The sequence below is a fragment of the Benincasa hispida genome, chromosome 10 (assembly GCF_009727055.1).
Source record: "Benincasa hispida cultivar B227 chromosome 10, ASM972705v1, whole genome shotgun sequence".
NCBI classification, from domain to species: domain Eukaryota; kingdom Viridiplantae; phylum Streptophyta; class Magnoliopsida; order Cucurbitales; family Cucurbitaceae; genus Benincasa; species Benincasa hispida.
In genome coordinates, this window is record NC_052358.1 from 55,628,162 (window position 1) to 55,650,303 (window position 22,142).

Genomic DNA, 22,142 nt, shown 5'->3' on the forward strand with positions numbered 1-22,142 from the left:
GAAAACTTTATGCCCGAATCACTAGTTCGATGAGGCAATATGGGAAAGAGAGGGCGAGATGAGAGCTGAGTACCCAGAGCCTTTTTCAGGATTAAATATTTGGAGGACGAAAGTTTATTAAGGAGAGAAGAATGTAATATCCTGAATTTTCAAGGAATTTTCAATAAATTTATCTTCAATTTTTCTCGCATTAATTTAATTATTGAAGCCAAATTTGATTTTTTGGAGGAGATAATTGGTTAATTTGAAGTTAGTTTAGGATTCGAAATCCTTGAAGGAATTTAAATTCAATTTAGAATTTTCTAGGGAAAAGAAATTATGTATATATATTTAATTGAAATCCAATTAGGATTTGGAATTAAGGAATATATATATATATACATGTTGGGTTTTATGCCCTAAAACTCGTAGATAGTAAATGTTATTAATTGACCGTCATCAATAAAGAGTTATAGATATTAAATCAATAAACGTTATTGTTTATATTGTTGCCTAATTTGTCTTAATAACCTTAAATCCAATAAACTAACATCTAAGGCTGCCTAATTGTTGGGAATGTCCTAAAACTCACAGTTTGTAAACATTAAACTGATTTTATTCACAATAAAGATATTTTTGAAATTTCTTTTCAATAAATATATTATTATGTTATTGAATTGCATTCATTACTAAATCCAATAAACTAACATATGGCTATAAAATGAATACTTAAACTTTATGTAGAGACATCAAAGAGGATCAAGTTTTAGTAGATAGCCAAAAAGGTCTATAAGTATATGGATGAAATTAGGTACCTTATCTTGAGGACACTATGGATGTGGCCCACTTTGTATATTGATACAAACGATATGGTCCCAATGTCATTCATATGAAGACATGTGAGTGGGGGCATCCTATGCATTTGTATAAGATCGAACTACGAAATAATCACTTTTCTTCATAACGATCGTTTACTATTAAAACTGACTATTTCAATTCGATGACCTAAGGTAACTCGACCTTAAATCCTGAGCTAACTATGAACTCCTATTTTTTTGAAATTATCCTTTAATCTTCATAGGTGAAAGTGATTCAACATCACTGCTCAATAAGGTTCCCATTTTAATGGTAAGACCGGATAGATAGCTGGAGACATAATCTTGCGAAACGGTATTCACTCCTACTCGTCTTAGGGTCAATAGATAAGTTGTTTCCTTACGTACTAACTTCTGGTCTTGAACAAAGAGTCCCCGCCCTCTCATGAGAGGGATTTAGTTTATTGGTTGGACCATAAACCAATTGTTTAATAGAGGTTCAGTGGAGACTTAAGGAGCAAGATGTATTATAGGGGTACAACAGTAATTTGACCTAGCTGTAAATACAAACGACTTGTGAAGGATCGACTTACTGATTATGGTTAAATCAAGTGGACAAAAATATATCTACAGTGAGGAGAGTGCAACTACTGAGCTATAGTGGTATGTCTTAGTAGTTAACGAATAGTGATTAATTTGATTTGAAGAGTTTAGCTAATTAATCTCAAATCGTTGGAGCTCATGATCTGTAGGTTCATTAGGTCCCTTTACTAGCTCGTAAAAGGGTTAAACCTTATATTAGAACATTGAATGAATTTGAAATGTTCAAATTCGAATTATGGTTTGGATAATTATATTCAATATAATTAAGGTTTAAATTTATTGATATTAAACATATTTAGAGAGTCCAATATATTTAAATATTGATTTAAATATTGATCACATTAATAGGGATTCATGTTTGAATTAAGTATTTTATTAATTTAATATTTGATATTAAACTATTATTATTTAATTAATTAAATTTATTTAATTTAATTATTTAATAAATTAATGAATCAATTTCATTTTTTAAAATTCAATTTCAACTTTTTAAGAAATTGAATTAAGATTATGTTTAATTTAATTTTAATTGAAAATTAAATTAAATTAAATTAAATTGAAATTTGGTTTTTAAATCCATAGTGGATTTCTCCCAAATTGAACACCTAATCCACTAAATTAGTAATGTTTGAAGTGTCAAATTATTTATTAATCCTTTTTGCATGTTTATTTTGTATAAATACTTCATAATTCATTTGAATTATGGGCATGCAAAATTGAAAAAGAGAAAAAATCTCTGCTAAAGAAGAAAATAGTATTTCTCTCTAATTCAATCCCAAATTCATTTTCAGTTGGAGTTCCACCACTCTTTCTAAGACTTGAGATTAGTAGAGAATACTCTTGTGGAGGTCTACTACAAGATTTGAAGGTCAATTTCGTGAAGATTGCAAGGAACAAGTGGAAATCATCAAAGGTATTTAACTTGAAGCCCTATTATTGAAAACTATGAACATACATGCTAATTATCTAAAATTGATGTAGTTAGAGTGCTTAATTCCTCAATAGCTTCTATTTGTTGAATGTCAACTCCACCATTAATGAGTCTTGAACTGTATGTGGAGATATACAGGGATCAATGTTCAAAATTTAGCCTAAATGGTCTATAGTATAGAGATAAGACTAGGTACCTTATCCTGGTAACACTATGGATATGATCAACTTTATATTTGATACAAACGTAATGATCCAACGCATTATACAATGAGTTTGCATAAGACTAGACTGCGAAATAGTAATCATTAAATGTAACATTGTTGACTAGTTTGGTTCCTATTTCGATAGGTTAACCTACGCGACTTAGTCTCAATCTTGAGTATATTATGAACTCCTGTTCACGAGGGATTGTTCTTTGATTTGCATGGGTGAGGGTGGCCTGATCGCCAACCCAATAAGTCTACCATTTTGGAGACGAGACCGAGAGGTGAGTTGGGAACATATTAATACAAGATGGAATTCATTCCTTCCCTCCTTGAAGTTAAATAAATGAGTGTTCCCTTAAGTGGTGTCTCCGGAACTTGAATAAAGGGTCCTACCCTCTCATTGGCCTGAGAGATGTTTCTGTTTATTGGTTGGATCATAAAAAGGTTGTTCATTAGATGAGCACTAGTACTTAAGGTGCCAGAGGTAACTCAAGAGTAAAATGGTAATTTGACCCAATTGTAGTTAGAACACTCGTGAAGGATTAACTTGATGTTATTGGACTATATCTATGGACACAAAAATATATCTGTAGTGAGAAGAGTGCAGTTGTGGATCTTTAGTGGAGTGCACTCACAGTTAACAAATATTGATTAACCTGGTTAAAGAGTTTGACCAATTAATCTCATATCGTTGGAGCTTCTGATCTACAGGTCCACCAGGTCTCCTCATTAACTCGCTAGAAGATACTTAAAAGAGATCATTTGAATTGTTCAAATTAATTTGAGGAAATTATATATTAATGTGACTAATATATAATTAATTAAGGATATGATCTTTAATTAAATTTGGAGAAGTAATGTTTGAGTAAGATTCAAATTAATTAATTCAAGTGAATTAGATTCACAAAGAATAAATTAATAGAGAGGTTTTACACATATACATGGGATGTATATGATAATTAAATATATACATTAAATGGGTTTAATGTATAAATATTTATTTAATTATTGTGCAAATTAAAAATTAAATAATTGTTATTTAATTGTGAAAATTAAATAAGTATTATTTAATTGGGTTGATTAATTAAATAAGTGTTATTTAATTAAATGAGCTAATTAATTAAATAAATGTTATTTAATTAATTATAGAAATAGAAAATATATTGGGAAAGATCCTTGGCCCTTCCCTATATCAAGACCTCTCCATGACCCTTTGGGAATGCACTGAATACACATTCTACACTTTGGCATTGCAGAGAAACTCTGACAATACATAAATTCTTAGTGTTATTGTGCAAAATTTTCTCTAGGCCAAATCCTCTAAATTCTCCAAAACACTTTTCTCCTCTCCCTCTCCCAATAGTTGGATACCACCTATCCCTCTATTGGAATCCCAGAGAATAATGAGGTTTCTCTCATGGTAGTGTTCGTGATCGATCAAGGAGTTGTTCATGATCAAGACCATTTGGAGACCTGTTCGTTGAAACTTTGGAGAGGCTTGTTTGTGGCGCTAGGGAATCTATAAAGGTAAGAACTGTTCTAACACTTTTCCTTAGAAGCAGGCTAATTTACGTGTTTATCTATTCCGTCTAGCATAACGATTATGTTTATTGTAAAAATCGAATCGCGGGATGCAAGGCATTCCTTGTCGAAATGCTTCCACTGCGAGATCGATCCTTTCAATACACATATTAGGTTCTTTAATTAAAAGTTTAAAATAAAAGAAAAAAAGATTTTTTTATTATCACCTTCTTTCTCACTTTAACGCGTAGGCCCACTCCCATGTCATTTTCTTTCTTTCCTCTCTCGGTCAACCCTAGCACTGCCACCGACCACTGTGTAAGGAACCTTTACTTGTCACTGTCGTCACCCAGCCCTGTTCGTTCGCCTTTCCAGCTATTGACGTTTCTCCTTTGTTTTTCTTTTTGTCTTTTTCAGCCATTTTTTTCTTATCCTCAGTTACTGAGCTCATCCCTTCCTTAGACTTAACATTTGTTGATCCTTCCTCACTTCTTTGATCTTATCTAAAGGCATTTTAGTCCCTTCATACTTTAGCCTGCTTCTCAGTGTAATAGCCTTATATTGCTTCTTTCCATTCAACTTTGGTGCTTCTTCTGTATACTGGGTAAGGTTTCAGGCAGTCGTTCTGAATCTTCTTTGCCAACTGACCTACTTGCTCTTCTAAGTTCCTTAGAGCCGCATCATTTCTTGCCATATACTCCTTCATTATTTCTACCATGGTGGGACTTCTTTCAAGTAGTTACACAAGAGGTTGGGTTCGAGGCTACTTTTGTGGCACTTATGCGAATCCAGGTGGGGTTGCCCTTGCTTGTTGTTGCGATGTACTTGCACTGTTATTTGGCTTTACCCATGCAAAATTCGGGTGTGATCTCCATCTAAGGTTGTAAGTATTGGAATAGGAATCCCAATGCTCTTGCACCTTCTAGAAACCTACACAGCACACCGAGTAAGGGTTATACAAACATTCACTAGTCAAATGAGTAGCAGTACAAATTTTACAAGTTTGAGTTTGAGTTTCAACTTGGACAACTGCCACTTTTTGTGTTTCAATCATGAGGTTCTGAATCATGTTTCTAATGGCTGTCAACTATTGATTCATGGACACGAGTGTTTCTACTTCTTGTATTTCAACCACAGTTTTTGTGATCCTGGTGTGTTCTGAGTCACCCCAATTCTAGTTGTTGTTCTCAATCATATCCATATCTATTGAGCTTCATTTATAGGCTTCTTCAACAAGGATCCTTCTGCAGATGCATTTACCATAATCCTTGAAGCTTGGTTCAACCCATTATAGAATTGCTTCATCATGATGCACGTAGGAAGTCCGTGATGCAAGCATTTTCTCACCAACTTCTAGAACCTAATCCATGCTCCATCAACAAATTCAGATGAAAATTGCCTGAATGCGATGATCTCTCTTCTATATCTAACGTTCTTGTCAAGAGGGAAATATTTGTCTAGAATCTTATCCATGAGATTGTCCGATGTGGTAATAGAGTTAGGAGGCAATGAGTCGAGCCACACTTCTATCTCTTTACAAAGAATAGGGAAATAACTTAAGTTTTAATGCATCATCAGAAACACTATTAACTTTGAAAGAACGACAGATTCCTATAAAAAAATTTAGATGTTTATGGGGATTTTCATTGGGTAGCCCGACGAATTGTCCAAATGAGTTTAACATACGCCACATCAAAGGCTTCACTTCAAATGTGAGCACATTAATTGGTGGATCTAGAATGTCAGTGTTTAAGGTTTGGAACGTAGGGGCTATATAATCCTAGATGGCTTTGTCTCTATCTTCTGCAATGAAGATAGAATTCTGGGGATCAAGTTGTTGTGGTGGTTGTTGGTTGCCATTCTGCTGTCCCCTATTCAGGGGAGGGTCTAGAGGAGTGTCTCCAAGAGGTGGGTCCATTTGAATTTGTCGCACAAATGCGACTTTAGCAAGACTCTCCTGTGCGCTAAACTCCTTCTACTCCCGACGCTTTCGCATCTGTTCATGTCTTCACCGGTGAAAGGTTCTTTCTATTTCAGAATCTGGTTGAAAGAGGCAAGACCTTCTTCTTATGAATCGACTCCTCATTCCAAAAAAAAAAAAAAAAATCCAATACAAAGGAGTTAGATTTTTTTAAAACAGAGTCAATGTGATCACATTGATCAGTCATAGTCCAAAAAAAGTCCACTAGTCCTAGTGACGGTGCCAAAAGCTTGATCGACCAAATGTGTATGCATGATAAAATAAGAATAAATATAGTATAAGTGCAAGTATACACTGTCGATGAAGTAATAAATCTTGAAGTATTCCAAGAGTCGAATCCTGCAAGACTGGGTTGCTTTTTTAGTTATTTGTGATTATGATCAACGTAATCGAGCTAACCAAGTAGTAAATTAGATTGAAATTAATGAAGGAATCTTAAAAATAGTGATAAATAGTAGTAACCGAATTGGGATAAACAATGTTTGAGCCTTTCAAGTTTTATGTTAAATGTGATGTAGCCGCATCACACCAAGACAATGAAGTATGCATGGACAGAAATTTACACCTATTCGGTCTCGTGTCCAGTTCCTTTAGGAGATCTAACCACCTACTACCGAATGTTTCCATAGTTATCTGAATCCTAGATTAATTAAAGTCCAATTTCTTTACCCTATGGTGTCCCTTATTCTTAAGGCAACATGACGCTCCTATTCCTTGGCTATTGATCCCATATCCCATTGTGAGATCCGTCTAGATTGTTAAAACTTCAGTACTAAAACTCCACTAGATTGTTAAATTAAGTGGCCAGTTTAATTTACCAATTCTAACTCTAATTTCAACAAAGAGAATGTATAATTCAAATTGATATGAGTACAACATTGCTTAAGTCATAAAAACCCTTGGGCATCCACATTATTGAACCCCTAGAAGAATTTAGCTCATGGTATGTGACAAAATAATAATCTTTATTAAACCATAAACCATAGCTACAAGATGATGTTCAATTTGGTAAATAAAGTAACTACAATGAGCGAATGAAATGGAAACACTAGAAAAGGAAAAACAATTCAAAAAGGGTGGAGTCTACAAATAAGCCTTTAACTTCTTAATCTTTTCCTAAGTTGATTCCCCTTTTCCAAGGTGGAATCGTGACTCACCACAATTTTAACAAGAGGAAGGACCTAGAGTCGTTACACCTTAGAGTAACTTTTGTTCTTAAGATCACTAACTTAAGAAGTTGAGAATATGTCCAAAAAGACTGCTAGAATTGACAGAAATGCTGGGAAGAAAGTGGTGACTTCAGAGGTAGGGAGTTGAATGATGAAATGAGAGGCCTCACATCCTTATAGGCCGAAATTGGTTGATAGATGTCCTAAAATCATGGCTGACCGTTTTTCCATCACTTTAGGCGTGGAATAATAACTTTGAATGTGAAAATTGCAACTCCCTTGATAGGGTCGAATTCTGGAAAATTAGGGCTCAATGATTTGGCCGTAGTGCTTTTGTAAAAATCACTAGTCTAGCCTAAATTTCCTATAAAAATTTTCAAGAATAATTTTAAATAAGCAAATATATCATTTATGCTCAATCAAACCCTATAAAGTCATTTTAACAAAATAAGACTAAATTCAGGGGAAACACCCATGCAAGAGTAAATTTTAATGCGAAAAAGTGCACAAATAAAACTTAAAAATATGTATTTTATGGCATATATCACTTCACCATTGGTAGATTGCATCGTCGATCGCTTAAGACATCCACGTTCGTGCTTCGGTGGGGGTGTAGCCGTGTGCAGTTGTCTATAAGCCACCATCTTCGGTCGACGTGAGATGTCTGCTGCGCTGTTAACTCATCTCATTGCTCCATCATTGGTAGGATGCGCTGCCAACTCTTTTTCTCCTCTAGATCTTCGTCCTTCGCTCACAGTGGCCTCTCTTTCATAGATCTCATTTTCAGATCTGGTTGGTAATGCCATTCAACACCCGTTTTGTCGCCGAAGTTTTGTTTGGGTAAGGATTTGGCTAATTTCAGTAGATTTCATGGTTTATCTTAATTACTCAACAAGTTTTTGGCCTAAATCTTTTGATTTGGATATTTGAAGGTTGGATTGAAGAGCTGAAAGGATTTGAGGTGTTGTCCAATAGGTGTTAAAGGTTCAATTTTGGTGAAGTTTGGTAAGTTCATGTTTGATAACTCCTTTTGTGGATTAATTTTAGTCGTTGGAAGTTTAGATTTTTATACTTTTAATTATGGTTTTACTTAGATTGATTTCATATTCGAAGCTTGAAATAGTTTTGGGTAAGCAAAGACTTTGGGCAAGTTTTTCTTGGAAGCATTCAAGTTAAGTTTGTGATTTGAGGTTGCTTTAAAGATTAAAACTAAATTATAAGTGATGTTTTAGAACTTGTATCAAGTAGTTCCTTAGCAAGAGAGGATTTGGTTTTGCTTGGATAGATATTTGGGCTTAAATTGAAAGGTAAGTAATCTTACTACTAGAACTGTCTTTGAACCAGACGATTTAGACATTATGATTTAGTAGATTTGACTGGATGAATTGAGAAGCATGATATGGCTAGAACTATGAGCATGTTGATTAAAGTATGTGACTAATATGATTATGATTTTAGTATGATATTGATATGATTATATGTGGGCCCATGAGGCAGTACTACGATTTATGTTGTAAAATTTACTGAAAGCATGATATGGCTATAGATAAGAGTGACGATTTACTCTCCTAACACTACTATGTTACCGGAAACCAATGAGTTCTCTATTATGTCACCGGAAGCCTACGGGTTTCCTACTATATTACCAGAAGCCTACGAGTTTCCTACTATGTTATTGGAAGCCTACGGGTTTCCTACTATGTTATCGAAAATTGACGAGTTTCCTACTATGTTACCGGGTGCCGACGAGAGCCCTACTATGTTTATGAGCCTTTAGGCCACTAGATGCGTGTTAGTTTGAGTTAAATCGTTTACTAGATGACCATCCAAGATTTAGTTAACTGTATGTACGATATTACATTTATTGGATATAAGTGCATAGCCTGACCCATGTAGTGGGGTTATTTACAGAAAATTTATACTCATTCTTTATTATTCCATATTTTTCAGGTAAGGGAAAAGATACACTGCGAATGATAGGAGGAATCTGTGATTAGACCACTGGGATTAGACAGAAGCTTCCGCTTATGATCTCATGTTTTCACATTCTAAAATATTAGTTTTGTAATTGAATTTAGAAAACTTTCAATGCTTGCTATGTTTGTTGGTTTAGACAAAAATTTTGGTAATGTTTTTTTTTTTAAATTAAGGTACTCTGATTAACGATTTTTAGATATTTAGTTTTAACAAAAGTTATTTATTTTATAACATTGATTTGATTTTAATCAGTACATGAAAGGTGTCATTTTTAAATTTCTGAATGCATATAATAATAGTCTAACTTAAAGTCCTAGAGAGTTGAGTCGTTACGTAAAATGGAAAAGTAAGATTGATAAGAGAGTAAAGAGAGATAAAGTAAAGATCCTATCCGACTAATATGGGGAAGGTTAGGTTTCTTAACGGATTTCAAATCAATTAATCAATAATTATGACTTTTTAGTTTAAAGCCCGATTCAATTAGTTGGGCATGATAGTGTTCCAAGCTAATTGGAATCCCCTAGTTAAATTAACTAAACATAAACAGCTTGATTAATTCTAACTAACCAACAAGTTGTGCACGATAGTGTCCCATACTTTTCAATTAGCCACATTTTGCTTATGGATCAATTAAGATGTGCAATCACATTGGTAGATTCAACTTAGTATTCTTCTATTCTCAAGGTCGATTACCCAATGTGATAAACATAGGAAGATGGTATGAATCAATACAAACACAATTAAAATTTATTCGCTACTCAAATTAAGCATGTATTCGTCACAGTTCTAGATAACCAAAGAATACATAGCATACATGAGCAAACTACGCTACATACGAGTCATATGTCACATTAACCTAACATACATTGCACATGAATCCAAATAAGGGGTAGAAAAAAAATAAAACTAAGAAATTAGCAGGCCTTCAATGAAAAACTCACAAAACCCATTTAGTATAAGCCTAACTAACCTCTTGATAAGTATTTCGAGTTTAACGGAACATTGAAATCTTGATCTTCGTTGCCAAAATGTCAATTCCAAAACTTGAAGAGGTAAAACTCAAGGGTTTTGCCCAAAATTGAAACTAAAATTCCCTAAAATTTCCACATATTTGACATAACAGGTGATGAGAAAAACATATTTATAATAGCAGTGAGAGTGTAATAAAGCTCTAAACAACGTCATAAAACTTGTAAGGTTTTCCTTGAGAGCGTAGCACATTGCTTGCTTTCTGTCTTTTAGAGCTTTGAAGCATTGCAACGCTTTGGACAAGGGCAGTTTCATAGTTTTCTTCAATTTGCTTCGAAAAGGTCCATTTTGCCCTCGATTTCCCATAAAAGCTTAGAAATACTCTTTATGCTCAAATTCTTGCAAACAAACCATTTAAGCACATAAAACAACTTGAATAAACACAATTTATCGAGACTAAGATAACTCTTATGAAGATATTAGAGGTATCGTGGACGAGGAAGGGCAATTTTTTTTTAAAAATAATATGGATCTCACACAATTTATGAATTATAATCAAATTTATACATTAGGTGGAAGCAATTTGATTATGAGATTGGTTGTAAACTAAGATGTGATTCCACCTCTCATTCCAATTACATGTTTATGTAGACATAGATGAATCACACTTTCTTAAAAACGTTTCATTTATTACATTTACAAGTAGGTAAATAGTAAACTTGCCCTAAAAAAAAAATTGCAATATCATAAATAAGAAAGTTTAAGATAAAAGTTTGATATAATTCCTTAGACGTAGACTATGGTATGGGTAGAAGTGGATTTTCATTTTCTGAAAACAAAGTAATTTAGAAACAAAAATAAAAAAATAAAAAAACATAAATAAAAAAAAGGGAAAAAAAATGAAGAAAGAGGAAAGAAGCCGGTCCAATGCGAACACTACCCGATTAAGTTAGACGTTTTGGATGGGGGCAGGTTGTCTAATATTCAAAGCGTTCGACATTTGTGTTAGACGTTCGAACTCTCTGGATTTCTTTATCGTGCTGCGGCATCGTTTACCATGGTGCGTTGATGTTTTCATTTTGAAGAAATGTTCAATTTGTTGTTCGATCTTTGTCTTAATCTTGCATTTGATTCGATCTTTGCAATCATGTTTGGCTATTATAGTCTTGTTGCACTTTCTGCTAGGTTGGGTCAATTGTATGAGTTTTTTTATATTTAGAACTTGGGTAGAAGCCTTTGATTTTTGTACGAAATGAGAATATGCAATAAATAGCTAGAAATTGGACTGTCTTTTGCCAATTCCTTTGTTTTCAGGTGAAAATTGGGTTTTGATTATTATGGCTTGTTTTCCTTTTGGTTGGAATTTGCAATCGTCTTTGTAGGCAAGCTTATACAGAGGTGTTTCTAGGAAGGAAAAGCCTAAAGGACGTCATGGGTTAACTCCCCAAAAGAAGCAGGAGATTAAGGAGGCTTTTGAATTATTTGACACTGATGGCTCTGGTGCGCAGATTATTTATTGTTTTATGCTTGTTACTGGTTTTTTTATGTGCATGAATAGGGTACTCAGTTGTTTGTCTGTATAACTTTTGGTTAGGGACTATTGATGCCAAAGAGCTTAATGTTGCAATGAGGTATGAATATTTCACAATGCATCATGAAAACGCACAGCTAAAAGATTGTAAATTTAAACTTATACAACTGATTTATTTTGTGGCAGGGCTCTTGGTTTTGAGATGACCGACGAGGTAACTCTATTCTCCTAGACTGATTAAATTTGCGAAGTTTACTTTGGCATTTATGCATTTTCGATGGACAATCATGTGAGATTCTAGCATGCATAAATACCATTAGATAAGTTTGTTAGAAAACATATTAGTTTATTCATCTTGTGGCGTCTGCGTCCATGTTGTTCCTTAGCGTTTTAGACGAATCTTTTTTTATTGTTACAATGTGATCAACGTAGCTAATTCCCCCATTACTGAGAATGCTAATAGTAGAAGGGTAGTGCTATTAAGTGTTTTCTTTGAAGCTCAAGGTGCAATAGTCTTTTGGGGCTTATCTCAAGGCGCAAAAAAGAGTGTTTTTTTTTTCTTTTCTTTTTTTAGGCGCACTATATATAAAAGTACTACATTAAGAAGAGAAAACACAGTGAGGTAGAAATATGAAAAAAACACCTGTAGACACAAGAAATTTTGCATTTAGGCTTAGTAAATTTGATTTTTTTTAGTTAATAAAGGAAAAAAATCCTAATTATTATTATTTTATAAAAATAATGAAAAGTCCCAAGGTGCAGAGCTTTGGGCCTTAGAGCTTCACAAAAGGTGTGCCTGAGGCACACCTTTATTGTTTGAGCCTCACCTTTTCAAAGCGAGGCTTCTAACCAACGCCTTGAGCCTAGGCGTGCGTCCGGGCGGGCTTTTTAAAACACTATTGCTCTATCTCTTTCAGAGTGAATTGCTTGTTTATTGTGGAGCTAGAGCCTTGACTTTCTTATTTTCTTCTTTGCACCTTCAAAGAGCAGATTTTCTTTTATGGAGAAGGCTGTTATTAGAAAAATATTTTGTTGGACTGAGTGATTGTAGCGAGTTTTAAGGTTTCCTTTCATGCTTTTTCAGAGTTCTGTTTGCTTTTTAGTTTAGGTATCCTTCACATAATACCCGTAGTTGGAAGATACAGTTTTGGATCTGGCTTTAAGATTTTCCCATGTGATAATTATATTGCTGATTGACATTAGATTGATCTCTTGTTGCCCATTCCAGCAAATCAGACAAATGATTGCAGATGTGGACAAAGATGGAAGTGGTGCCATTGATTATGATGAATTTGAATACATGATGACAGCAAAAATTGGAGAGAGAGATACTAAGGAGGAGCTTCTGAAAGCATTTCGTATTATTGATCATGATAACAATGTGAGGTCTTGATCTTTAATCTTTTAGATGATGGGGATCCAGATGGCTGTGTTTTCTAAAAGATCTGACCGAGAAATTTATTTATTTTTTTGTTTTAATGTAAATGCTGTTACTGAGAACTAAAATAGTTGTACCGGAATATATTTATGGAGTTTATCAAAATTCAATTTCACATTTAAAGTTTTCTTACAGAACTTTGAAGAAGCTAATTTACTGAACATTTTACGTTTCTTGTTTGTAGTAATTCAAAGATTTCGTCATTATAATTGATTTGGGGTTACATTTTCATATTCTTTTTCCTGAATTTAGGGGAAGATATCTGGCAATGACATCAAGCGCATAGCAAAGGAGCTGGGTGAGGTCTTCACTGACAAAGACATCCAAGAGATGATTGATGAGGCAGACCGAGATCGTGAGTCACCTTTACTCTATTTTTGAAGCAGGTTTTCTTTTGTGGGGTTGCTTTCATTGTTTTTTCCCTTTTTTTGTCTGCCTCAAAACACATTTTTTTTCTTGGTGGTATATATCTGCATTGTGATGTTTAATTTGATGAATTGGTCGTTAGATCCATACTTTTGTCTTTATTTATTTATGTACTGTCAATCCTTTTATTTAACCTGCATTTCAGTATTTAGTGCTGTACCCTAGAAAACATCTCCCATTTCCATTTCTTTTTTTAATTTCTGATCTTTGATAATTGAATGATGGGTCCGCACGCCTCCCATTATGCTCGTGGGACAACCCTGTGTACTGTTGGGGAGGGTGATGGGAGAAAACAAGAGTTTTACGTTGTTATTGGGGATATGCCATCTTTAGCCTCAATCAATTCTTGCCATAAGCATTTTCTTCATGATACTATATCTTCAAACCCACATAACTAAGGGAACTCTAGTCTTTTCTGTTAAAGCTTGTAAGTCAATACCTCCGTGAGAGGTGGATCTTGTAACTTTTTCCTATTTAACAAGATGAGTTCCAGAGTTAGTTGAGCTTCCTTTCCAAGGGAAATTTTGGTACGGTATTTCAATAAGCAATGCTGCCTTTGAAGATATCTTGGAGAGGGATAGATAGTATGGGGATAGGTTTGATAACATACTTGTATGTTTGTGTGTTAACGCGTGTATTTAGATGACAACAATATTCTGAACACTCGGTTATTTTGCTCATCCCAAAGATCTCACAATATAGTGCACACCCCAACAATCTATAAAATACAAGGATGGAGGAGGAACTCCTGACCATATCATAAGTATCCCTGTGCCGAGTAAGCAAGAAGCCAAGTGCCTGAAAGTAATGATTCCATGCGTATATCACAAATACATCTCCAAAGAACGTGATTCAAGTCTTTTCTACCTTCTCACAAAGATACAATAAAACAGACCAACTAACAAACGCATCTTTCTCACAAGTCAATCCATAGTGTTAACTCTTCCATGTAAAACTTGCCAAATGAAGAATTTTCCTTTCCTTGGAATCTTAATCCTCCAAAGAGTAGAGAAAAATAACTAAAGTAAGGGAGAAGGGCCTATCAAACTCTAGAAAAAGGAATTGCATGAGAATCTTTCCAAAAGGTTGGGACTCCACGCATGAATGTCCCTTCTTCTCCCACATTAAAAACAAACACCTAAACATGGAAAATAGAGTGACAACCTCCGTTGTTTTCCTATCAGACAAAGAGCAATGAAACCTAAATGAAAAGAACAAAAAGCTCCCCAACCAAATAGACACCACACAGTTTTAAAGGAAGATAGATGTAAGAGACGAGGGAAGACAAAGCAAATGGGTCTATCCCCCTGTTAGGCCTCCGATTGTGTATCAATATCAACGGAGGAATAAGGGGACTAGGGGTAGGATGGGAAATGTTATGTAATAGGGAGGTAAGGGTGAGTGGGGACCACGGGAATGAGAGGAGAGGGAGATATATAAGCTGTGGGTAGTTTAGGAAGGGGGGAGGAAAAATAGAGTGAGGGAAACTTCTCGGGAGTGAGAAGTTGGTCTAGATTGATCGCCTGTGATCAATTCCCGAGTTTGTCTATCTTGATTTGATTTTCTTTTGGAATAAAAGAATTTGATACCTATCATTTTGGTATAAGAGCTCTTTGCCCTGGGGAAGCTATCGAAAATGGCTCAAAGATGTCTTGAAGAGAGAATTGAGGTGAGCGTAGCAGACAATAATGGAATATGAGTTGAGATTCAGAAATTGCCAAAAATCGAGGAAGCAATGAATTCGTTGGTGAAGAGTATTGAACGACTTACTTCCTTCTTCTTTCTTCTTTCTACCTCTACGTCTTGGAACCTCAGTGACCTTCTCAGGTTTTTTTCTCCAGCTTAATCTTCAACTTCTTTTTTGGAAGTGGGATCGGGCATAGCTGGATATCATCATTGGTAGAGGATGGATCAGGCATTAATGGCTCGATGGCAGTAGTGGTGGTGAGTGTGGCGTCAGTGGTAATCGACTCAACGAGGGTGAGCGCCGTGGTGGTTACAGGCACAATGGTAGTGGTGGTGAGGAGGATGGCATCAACGATAGGGTCATATGGGAGTGGTGATGGTCAGGGTGAGAGTCGTGGTGGTTATAGGCACGATGGCAGTGGTGGTGATTGGCTCAGAGGTATGCTTGGGGATAGGGTCGATGGGAGTGGTGCTGGAGAGGGTGGGATCGGTGATGGGGTCGAATGGAGTGGTGCTCGAGAGGGTGGGATCGGAGATACGATCGATAGGAGTGGTGCTCGAGAGGGTGGGATCGGCGATAGGATTGATAGGATTCCTGTCAACATATTGTTCGTCCACACTATCATGGTCATGTGGATCGTCCTCACCATCATGGTCACGTGGCTCGTCCTCCTCGTTCTACACAATTACACCATATCATTAGTACGTTACGCACGAAACACACCGACTCATCCACAAATTGTGAAATATACATAACTGACATAATGTTTACAATATCTTAGTGATTGCCTATAGTTGTACCTTCACCTCCCCCAAATCAGACTTCACCTCCACCAAATCAGACTTCACGTCCCCCAGTATAGTCTCCACTCTCGAGACCCGCTCATCTAAGATTTGCAAGTAGTCTTTACTCCGAATGCTTGTCCTGTTTGAGTTGACATTAGGCTCTGGTACAAGGCGATCAACTCATGTAACTTGAATTCCTCTTCGTGGCAAGACTCATGCTTGAATTGGAAAGGCATATGGTCCTCATGAGGTTTATGTTTGCCGGATACCTCCTCCTAGTCAATGTCGGCCGGTTCTTCTTTTGAGCTTTTTAACACTGACAACATCAGATCCTCCTCCTGAGGCTCCAAATACACTGGGCGTTTTCCAACTCGAGTGTCCCTAAATTGCCTCTCCGCATCAGACATCGTTAACGGGGTGATCACCAACTACATGACAAACATAAAAACAATGTGAGGTGGTGCTTGTTACTCATTGGAGGGGAGTTGAAAACATCTTTCTGCAATAGTTTGTTGGCAATAAATGAGAGCATGACCACCTTAAAAATCGAGTCACGACATGATCGTTAAGTCGAATTGTAGCTCTCCCAACAATATTGAATATAATCTCATATGCCCAAACCTATAGAGCCATTTTATTTATAAGAAAATAATGAGAATTCATTAGACATTTTATGATAAAGAAAATGTAAGAATTGATATCTGGAATGCGTGAGGAAATCCAGGTAGATTGTACTTCAACACGTAACTTTTATTTGTTTTTACCTTCTCCTTGTACGAGGTGACCTTGTCTTTTAGCACTTTCGTCAGACCATTGAAGGTTCTCTCCCATAAAATATGTCCCCAATTTAAGTTGTTGAAGTATTCGAGGTCCTCCACGTCATCCAATAACAATTTATCAATGCTACTTTTTGTCTTGTTTTTTCCTATCAACCCCAACTCATAATAATACACAAGACTTTCACTGTGTCCAAGTCATTTTCGAACTCTAACGCCTTATAATATTCTTCAAACTTGGTGGGATGCACTTCCATCGCCATTAAATTCTTGAAATACTTCAATCATAGTGATTCTGTCACTTCAACACTACGAACCAGTTTAGTAGGTGACCGCCACAATCCTATCACCAATAGGAAATCCTCCTTCGAAAATTCAACAATCGTCCCATCCAAGTCAAAGGTCATGGAATTGGGCTTACTACTTTCCACTTCCCTCAATAACTATGTCCATATCCACGAATTTCCAAACACAGTCCTCCTAAACATTTGAAGCTGCCTCTCCATAAGTTTCCCTTTGATTATCTTATTTGCGATCCCAATGTGAGATGAAAGGCTTGTAATCTGTCCAGGAAAATGATCCTTTATAGCAATCTTCAAATTAGCCATTACAACTGCAGGTAAAAGAAAAAAAGAATTAGAGAAGAAAAAAGGAACAAAAATCACATTATCGAGCATTCTGGAAAAATCTCATTTCAAGATCTCGCTCTTTCCTCTCGTTCCTCTTGTTTCTTCCTCTCGTTCTTCTTCTTGTTCCTCTCATTATTTTTCTGGTGCTTTCCTCTCGTTCTTTTTTTGGTGCTTTTTCTCGTTCCTCCTCTCGTTCTTTCTCTCGTTTTTTTCTTGTTCTTTCTCTCGTTACAGAAATTTGTACAAAAATCGAATCAAATGCGAGAGATGGAAAACGTAAACCACAATTTGTACCAGTGTTATCTTAACTTTTGGAGGTGTAGAAAGGAGTAAATGAGACAGTTCACCGATGGAAGAAGACAATTGACAATTTCTTGGCGTTTGACGGTATAGAAGTCGAATTGCATGCAAGCTGTGGCGTTCGGTTTCGATGGTACTAAGTGAGAGAAGAATGTTGTATTAAGGAAGAGGAAAGAAGATGAAGCAGGAGGATATGAGGAAGTCGGATTGAAATTTAAAATTTAAAACGTTCGATTTCAGTCCGATGAAGTATGAGAGGAATGAGTCCAAAACGAGATGAACGAGCGAGAATTTGCAATACGTGCGCGATATCAAGCGTTTTGGGGATTAAACGAACATTTCTCACACAGCTGACGTTATTAGAAGGCCAAAATTCGAATGTTTTTGAAAGATGTGCCAAATTTTGAGTGGGCCTCGGAATTTGACCCATCTGTACAAATTTTCCCTTATTTTAGTCATACATTATCAGATAGAGATCGTGGTAAGCCTGTGTATGAGAAGGAGATGATGGTTGTGGTTATTTTAGTCATACATTATCAGATTGGAGGCCTTATTTGCTTGAGCAGAAGTTTGTAGTCAAGACGGATCAGAAGACTCTCATGTTCTTGTTGGAGCAGAGAATAATACAACCCCAACATCAAAGATGGATCTCCAAATTGCTTGGTTATGACTTTGAGGTTGTTTATCGACCGGGAGTGGAGAATAAGGTTGTTGATGCTTTGTCAAGGAGACCCAAAGGACTTGAGCTGGCTGCTCTAATAGTGCCTACGTTGTTAGACGCGGATGTTATTAAGGAATAAGTTCAATGAGATTCGAAGTTAAAGGAAGTGATACAAAAATTAATGAATGATGAGGAGAGTGTGCCGTATTTCTCCGAGTTAGGGGATTTTTGAAGTACAAGAATCGGTTGGTTCTTTCGAAGAAGTCTGTGCTATTGCCCACGATTTTGCATACTTACCATGACTCAGTATTTGGGGGACATTCGGGGTTTTTACATACGTATAAGAGGTTGGTTGATGAGTTGTATTCAAGGAATGAAGAAAGACGTGAAGAAGTACGTGGAGGAGTGTGCAGTTTGTCAACGGAATAAAACCTTGGCATTATCACCTGCTGGTTTGCTGTTGCCTTGGGGAATTCTTGATACCATATGGGAAGACATTTTGATGGATTTTATTGGAGGCTTGCCCAAATCACAAGGATATGATGTCATTTTTGTGGTGGTGGATAGATTGTCGAAATAGTCATTTTCTGGCCCTTAAACATTCATTTACGGTGAAGATAGTGGCTGAAGAGTTTGCGAGAGAAGTGGTGCGACTTCATGGCTTTCCCAAGTCGATAGTCTCTGATAGGGATAAGGTATTTTTGAGTATTTTTGGCAAGATCTGTTTTGTTTGGCAGGGACTCAATTAAATAGGAGTACAACCTATCATCCTCAGTCCGATGGACAGATGGAAGTTGTGAACAAGAGTGTTGAGCCATACTTGTGATGTTTTTGTGGAGAACGACCTACATAGTCGTATAAGTGGCTTCATTGGGCTGAGTATCGGTATAATACAACGTACCATAGTTCACTGAGGGTTACTCCTTTCCAAGCTGTTTACGGTCGATTACCTCAACAACTGATTGCTTATGGAGAACAAGCTACTTCTACTTCGAGTTTGGATCAACAATTATGTGAAGGGATGTGACTTTGAACATGTTGAAGGAACATTTGCATGTTGCACAGCAGAGAATGAAGAAGTATGCTGACTGGAAAAGGAGAGGTTGAATTTGAGGTAGGTGATTTTGTTTATTTTAAACTATGACCTTATAGACGTCCGTAATGGCCAGGAGAAATGAGAAGTTATCTCCAAAATATTTTGGTCCTTATCGAGTGGCAGCACGAGTGGGATGGTTAACGTATCATTTGGAGTTGCCGGAGGGATCTGCCATTCATCCAGTGTTTCATGCGCACAGTTAGAAAAAGCTTTGGGACCTTAGAAGGTTGTGCAACCAGTATTGCCCAATTTTTTAAGAAGGTTGAGTGGGAGACTGAGCCACAGGAGGTGTTGAGATATCGTAAGAATCCAGCTACAAGTGCTTGGGAGGTTCTCATTGGGTGGAAGGGATTGCTAGAGCATGATGCAACTTGGGAGTTGATTGCAGATTTTCAGCAACACTTTCCTGCGTTTCACCTTGAGGACAAGGTGGTTTTGGAGGGGGGAAGTAATGTTAGGCCATCGATTGTGTATCAATATCAACGGAGGAATAAGGGGACTAGGGATAGGATGGGAAATGTTGTGTAATAGGGAGGTAAGGGTGAGCGGAGACCATGGGAATGAGAGGAGAGGGGGAGATATATAAGCTGTTGGGAAGTAGTTTAGGAAGGGGGGAGGAAAAATAGAGTGAGGGAAACTTGTCGAGAGTGAAAAGTTAGTCTGGATTGATCACCTGTGATCAATTTCCGAGTCTGTCTATCATGATTTGATTTTCTTTTGGAATATCGATACCTATCACCACCACACACTAATCTTCCCAAAAGTACGTAGCATTCCCCTCCCCCACCATACAACAGACCAAATGAGAGAAAGAAGGAGCTCCTTAGAAATATTTCTACAAGTTTCAGTAAAGTGCCTTTTAACCCCACCCAACAACCATTCAAAAGGACGAGGAACAAACTTAATAGCAAGAATCCTGTGCCAAAAGAATTGGGCTAAGGTTGAAACACCAAAGCCATTTGGCACTTTGTTATGAATCCTAAATTTCCAATTTTTAACCTCCGAAGGAAACCGACCTCTCAATGACATCCTATATGACCCAGTGCAACCATTTTCCTTCTTCCACCCCTTCCCGAAGGAAATTATGCATCTTCTCAATATTCTTACAAACATCACTAAGAGCTCTGAAAAGGGAGAAGTAATAAATAGGATACCACTCAAAACAAGACAAATCAAATAACTCTTCCAGCTCTGGAGAAGAGGCCTTTTTTCAAAGAGGTGTCCGCCATAAGATTCCAAAAAAAACTGGCTTTGTGATATGTAAAGGTTCCACTTGATGATATCAATAGGAAACACAAAATTACAAAGAGAAGCCAAGAACAACCATCTATTTGAGACGATGGTAATCTCCACTATGTGGTAAGCTAACCACAGGGACAGAATGCAAAACAAAGCATAATCCCAAACAGCTAAAACACTAATTTAAATACTAAAAAGGCCAACTGTAACAAAAGCCCAACAAAAGCCCAGTCAAAATGTACAAGGGACGATTCCTGTTCTACCCCTTCTAACATATGTGTGCACTATTGGGGGAACCATTGGGGGCCTTAGATGATACTTGCAAGAAGGATCCTCAGTAACAAGAGGTAAAGAAACCAACTTCATATCCCACCATATCTGCCCACCTCCTAAGCTTGTCATTAGAATTGAGCCCCATAACCTTACATTTACTCCCGTTAATCTTCAGCTCGGACATATGTGAGACCTCCTATTCTTCACACACATGAAAGGAGGGGCAGGAAAGGGAATTCGCTGAAGGCAGATAGTGGAATGCCTGAAAGTGGGTAGGGTAAGATTTGGTGATCCCATAAGGGTTTATGGAGGGTTTTGGGGGAAAGGAGATCAATGTGATCATTTTGGGTGGTGGAATTAGTCCTTGAGACTTTTGGGAGAGGCACCGAAACCTCTCGAATGAGCCGGATTATGTTATTTCATTGGTTGTCTCTCATTTGAAGATTGAATCCTGTTATGAGGATTCTCTTTGTGGTTTTTCTATATATTGAACAAGGTATCAGTATTCCCCTGGTCTGTTCTCGTTGGAGTCTGGCTTGTTTGTCTTTCATTCGACATTTGTAAATATGTAGCTGGTTATATATGGAAGAAAAGCAGTTAACTTCGATTTATGTTTTCAGATGACGGTGAAGTGAACATTGATGAGTTCTTTAGAATGATGAGGAGGACAACATATGGATTCTAGAGGTCAAAGAAGAATGTGTATCATCTATGCAAGGTACCTATGGTAAGTACAGTTGTGAAAATAAGAGATGCCCAAAGACTTATGTTTAGGATGTTTGCTTAGTGTAACTTGTTTCTGTATGTAAGATGACATTATTTAAATTTCAGAGTTAAATTGAATATATTTTGTTATTACTATTTTGAATTATGTGAAATGCTTGTGACTGACTTAGTGCACCAATTTATTGAGAAAGCCATTGAAGTAAAGAGGGAGCTGGTAAATATTGTACAAAATCCATTTTGAGAAGCACTGGAAGAGAGTGTTTGTTTTCTCTCAATTTTGTTTGCATCTTTCTCAAAAAACCATTTGTTAAAAATTACTCTTTTGTTTTCAGAAACTTTGTTTTGATTTTGAAAACACTCCTAAAATTTAGACAAAAAATAAAAAACCAAATAAGTAGAAGTAATGTTTGGAGACTTACTTT

At 36.5% G+C, this 22,142-nt stretch overlaps 1 protein-coding gene and 1 long non-coding RNA gene across 2 annotated transcripts; both read left to right on the forward strand.

The window, feature by feature from the left end:
* The first annotated feature begins 7,677 nt into the window (after positions 1-7,677).
* LOC120089341 lies at positions 7,678-9,351 on the forward strand. The gene is made up of 3 exons (XR_005485152.1): positions 7,678-8,047; positions 8,140-8,212; positions 9,158-9,351. It is a non-coding gene; the product is annotated as an uncharacterized LOC120089341 (long non-coding RNA).
* Positions 9,352-11,052: 1,701 nt separating this feature from the next.
* LOC120089498 (probable calcium-binding protein CML20) lies at positions 11,053-21,939 on the forward strand. The gene is made up of 7 exons (XM_039046987.1): positions 11,053-11,213; positions 11,536-11,653; positions 11,748-11,784; positions 11,871-11,898; positions 12,913-13,065; positions 13,375-13,477; positions 21,615-21,939. Exons 1-7 carry the CDS (start codon positions 11,211-11,213, stop codon positions 21,677-21,679), a joined length of 507 nt encoding a protein of 168 aa, XP_038902915.1. The 5' UTR covers positions 11,053-11,210; the 3' UTR covers positions 21,680-21,939.
* Positions 21,940-22,142: the final 203 nt, after the last annotated feature.